A 3988-nucleotide genomic window follows, 5' to 3' on the forward strand; every position below is an offset into this window, starting at 1 on the left:
CCGCCAACAGGCCACGGGCCGGGCCGACAACAAGGAAGTCACGTGCGGGGCTGCGGGCGCGGGGCTGCGCTGTGTGCGGGCAGCCGGGACGGGGTGCGGGGGGCTGGGGTGGAAGCGCGGGGCGTCAGAGCGCCGTCATCTTGGCGCTGGAAGTGCTTCAGCGAGCCTTGTGTGCCTTGTTTATCATTTGGTGGTGCTGATTGTGCCCCTGCTGAAAGTATGAATGGTATGCCTGCGTGACTGATAAGCTGTGTAGTAAAGATTGTGGTAAGATTGTTTTCTAGTAGTCTTATCGTGCTTGCATTAAGCTCTGGCTATTAGCTGCTATCCCAAGGTAAAAGTCCTGTGACTGGCATCAAGAAACGAAACTTAAAGTGTTAGCTCTACTGCCTTATGCCCTACTATATGTCTCATATTCTCCTGCATGGTGAAGCTGTTTCTTTTAGGAATCAAAGATTGAGGGGAGCAGAGTGGAGGAAACACATAACATGAGGTTGGGAGCCTCATTTGAGCCTTCTGTCAACACATGGAGCTGCTAGCAGGGACAAGTTTTGCTATTCTAAGACATACAACTAAGCTCATGGTATCCTCTCTTCTTCCTTCTGCCTCCATTTCTCATACTGAAAAGGCAATTTGAGGATAAAACACTCTCTGGCTAAGAGGGTGGGTAGATATGTCACAGGCTGTGGCTGATGATAGCTTCCTTCCTGAAGTTCCACCCTGCTTCTGTTAGATACCAAAACTTGTGGGGTGGATTGGGAGCATAGGCTGAGTTAGAGCCCAGCAGAAGGGGAAGCAGCTGTGCCAAGCAACTTCTCAGTCTGCACAAATAATAATTCAGGGCCTGATTCACAGGCAGTAAATTAATAAAAGGAGATATCCTGCACACAAGCAGTAAAGATACATTCTATTCCTCTCTGTAATTAAGCTCTTTGATTTTGTTTTATTGGAGCAGAGCAAGTGTTTACTCAGAGTGAGAAATGATGCATGCTTATGGAAGAAAAAGAGCTTGAAGTGAGATACCTTAATATTGCACTACATACATCTCTGCTTTAAGGGTTCAAATGGAACATCTCTTTATAAAGTCTCAGGCTTTTATTTTTCATTCCTAAAGTGTATATGAAGAGTTGTTAATTGTCTTTTCTTTGCCAGGCTTACAGTACTGTACCAGTTCTGTCACTACTAATAATGCTTAGTCAAACACTTATTTGACAACCTAATATCTAATAGCATCTAAATAATCACTGTATAATGGTTAATGTATTGTCTTGCTTCTCTTGCAGCTGTTGTTGGCCTGCTGTACCCCTGCATTGACAGCCACCTTGGGGAGCCACACAAGTTCAAAAGAGAGTGGGCAAGCGTGATGCGCTGCATAGCAGTTTTTGTTGGCATTAATCACGCAAGTGCTGTATCCTTCATCTAGTTTTTGTTGCTTGACATGTTCTTTGTATTGCCACGAGCTCACCTGAGGGAGTTACAAAGGTAGTGATAATGCTGTTGCCAGGGGACAACTATGGACTGCAGAAACATGCAGCACAGTGCAATGGTTGCTCTACGATACTTCACCACTCATAACTTTGAAGTAGTTATGGGGTTCTGGGTTGGGAGGAGGCCAGACATCATTCTGCGTCTGGTGTAACTGAGGGCAACAAGGTAAAAACAACATGAGTTAATCTGTATACTGTCTGTATTTAATAGTTAATGTAAGTAACTAGTGAGATCACAGAATGATAGAATGGCCTGGGTTGAAAAGGACCACAGTGATAATCTAATTTTAACCTTCCTGCTACGTGCAGGGTCACTAGCCACCAGACCAGGCTGCCCAGAGCTGCATCTAGCCTGGCCTTGAATGCCTCCAGGGATGGGAGATGCACTAAGTTATTCAATAAGAATTTTGGGTTTTTTTGTTTGTCTTGTTTTTTGTTGTTGAATGCTTATGACTTGAGCAGAAAACTTAAATTAGGAAGGAGTAGCTAGGTTACTTCAGAATTTAAAAAAAAAAAAAAAGAAAATCTGTGGAAGTTAAATGTATTACTATATGGTGTATTCTTTAGATGCTCAGTGTTACAAAAGTCAGTGTGCCTGGAGTGCAAGTGTAAAGGCAACAAGGGGAGTAATTGCTCAGCAGGTGTGAGAACCAGATTCTTAATGTAGTGTATCTAGAAGTGTAAAATCATACTTGCTTTCCATTTGAATAGGATGTTAGCAGACTTGAAAGGATTGTCCTTAACATCTCTTTCCAGAAACTAGATTTTGCCAACAATGTCCAGCTGTCCCTGACTCTTGCAGCCTTATCACTGGGTCTTTGGTGGACATTTGATCGTTCAAGAAGTGGCCTCGGACTTGGAATTACAATAGCATTTGTAGCAACTCTGATAACCCAGTTCCTTGTATATAATGGTGTTTATCAGTAAGTTACACTTTAAAACAGTATTTCAACTCTTGTAATAAAAATGAGTGCACAGGTATTGGAAGCTACTTATTAACATTCTTGGCGTGTTCTTATAACAAAAGGTTTTCTATGTCTAAAGCAGTTAATTGTCATGTTCTAAATTGTTAAACTGAGCACTGAGTGGGGAGGGAGGTAGCTTTCAAACTGAGCTGTTATTTCAGCATACATCTCAACAAACTGAACTTCTCCTGACTTGGTCTGTCATTAACTTGCTCTCAGGAGAAAGAAATGCTAGACCTTGCTTTTTAAGACTTTTGAGTTAACAGATTTAATTTGGTCTTGCTGTTGCTTCTCCTGAGTTTCTCTGCTGTGTTTGGGGAGAGAATCTATAGCATCTTGTTAATAGTATGGAAGAAGATGATAATGCCTTGTCTCTAACTTCTTGTTTATTAGGTACACATCCCCAGATTTCCTATACATCCGTTCTTGGCTTCCATGTATATTTTTCTCAGGAGGTGTGACTGTAGGAAACATAGGACGCCAGCTGGCTATGGTAATTATTGTGTATTAGCATTTCCTTTAACAGTCCAAATAACTTCTGTCATTCGTAGTCCAAGAACAAACTGTGCCTCTAAGGGTGTGACTCACAGATTGAGTGATGAATAGGTGTCTTCAAAAGAGCTGAAATGTAAACATAACCTGTGTTGCCAGTAGAGTAGGAATTACCTTTCTATATGAAAACTTTTTTCCAGCAGCAGCCTAAATAAGAACTGAATCTGTGTAGCAGATCTGATCAGCATCTTAACTACTCCCTTTCTATTAGCAGTTGACATAATGTCTAAGGTAGCTAGAAAGCTGAGAGGCAGATAGTGAATGATTAATTAGAGCAAGCCTAAAGCATTTTTCTTTTGTGGAGGAAATATATCCTCATAAAGCATTAAATTCCACCACTGTGGAATTAAATATGCTCTTTCTGGTCATTTTATACATGGTTCAAGTATCACTCCACAAATGGTACAATATAGTGTAAGTGGTGTCTTACCTGCTAGGTTCTTAAGTAATTATTCCCTTGTAGTGTACTTAACAGTAAACCTGGCTGTACGTCAGCTTTCAGCCTGGTTGTTAAATTACACTGGATAGTAATAATTAATAGTTCATTGATCTTAGTTGTGTCTTTTGCTACGTAATTTCTTTATTCTGGAAAATATTCTTCAAGTATTCCAGTTCAAAGACTGTTGTGCCTTGGATGTCTTTAATTTCCTCTGGATCAGCCTTTGTAGACTTAGGAGTAACTAAAATACCAGTCTTTGTTTAGTAAAGGGAGAAGCCACTTTCTAGGACTGAACCACAAATAAGTTAAAGATTAGTCTAAAGCTGCCTTGCCTTAAACAGGCTTTCAATCCCTTCTATCTAACCTTTCTAACTCAACAGACACTAGTGTGCCTCTAAAGTGTCCAGTCAGAACTTGATACTGTAGGTGGGTTGGTTTCCAGACAAGATAAAGGGGAAAAAAGCCATGTTAACTGTTTAATTTCTCTACTATTGATTCTCAGTTATGTTAAATTAAGTTACCTCTTGTACAAAAGTCTGTCTCCT

The 3988-nt window shown here is 40.7% G+C and overlaps 2 protein-coding genes across 5 annotated transcripts in view; both read left to right on the plus strand.

Moving 5' to 3' along the window:
• The window catches only part of LOC100543777 (sodium channel protein type 5 subunit alpha-like), a 589192-nt gene that overhangs the window by 488289 nt on the left and 96915 nt on the right, over positions 1-3988 (plus strand). The window lies entirely within an intron of this gene.
• The window catches only part of INSIG1 (insulin induced gene 1), a 7989-nt gene continuing 4205 nt past the window's right edge, over positions 205-3988 (plus strand). Inside the window, exons 1-4 of the mRNA XM_010712335.3 lie at positions 205-226; positions 1284-1408; positions 2244-2410; positions 2846-2945. Coding sequence (XP_010710637.1) covers positions 220-226; positions 1284-1408; positions 2244-2410; positions 2846-2945 — 399 coding nt within the window. The 5' untranslated portion in view covers positions 205-219. The remainder of the gene's footprint in view (positions 227-1283; positions 1409-2243; positions 2411-2845; positions 2946-3988) is intronic.

Source organism: Meleagris gallopavo, chromosome 6 (genome assembly GCF_000146605.3).
Source record: "Meleagris gallopavo isolate NT-WF06-2002-E0010 breed Aviagen turkey brand Nicholas breeding stock chromosome 6, Turkey_5.1, whole genome shotgun sequence".
Lineage (NCBI taxonomy): Eukaryota > Metazoa > Chordata > Aves > Galliformes > Phasianidae > Meleagris > Meleagris gallopavo.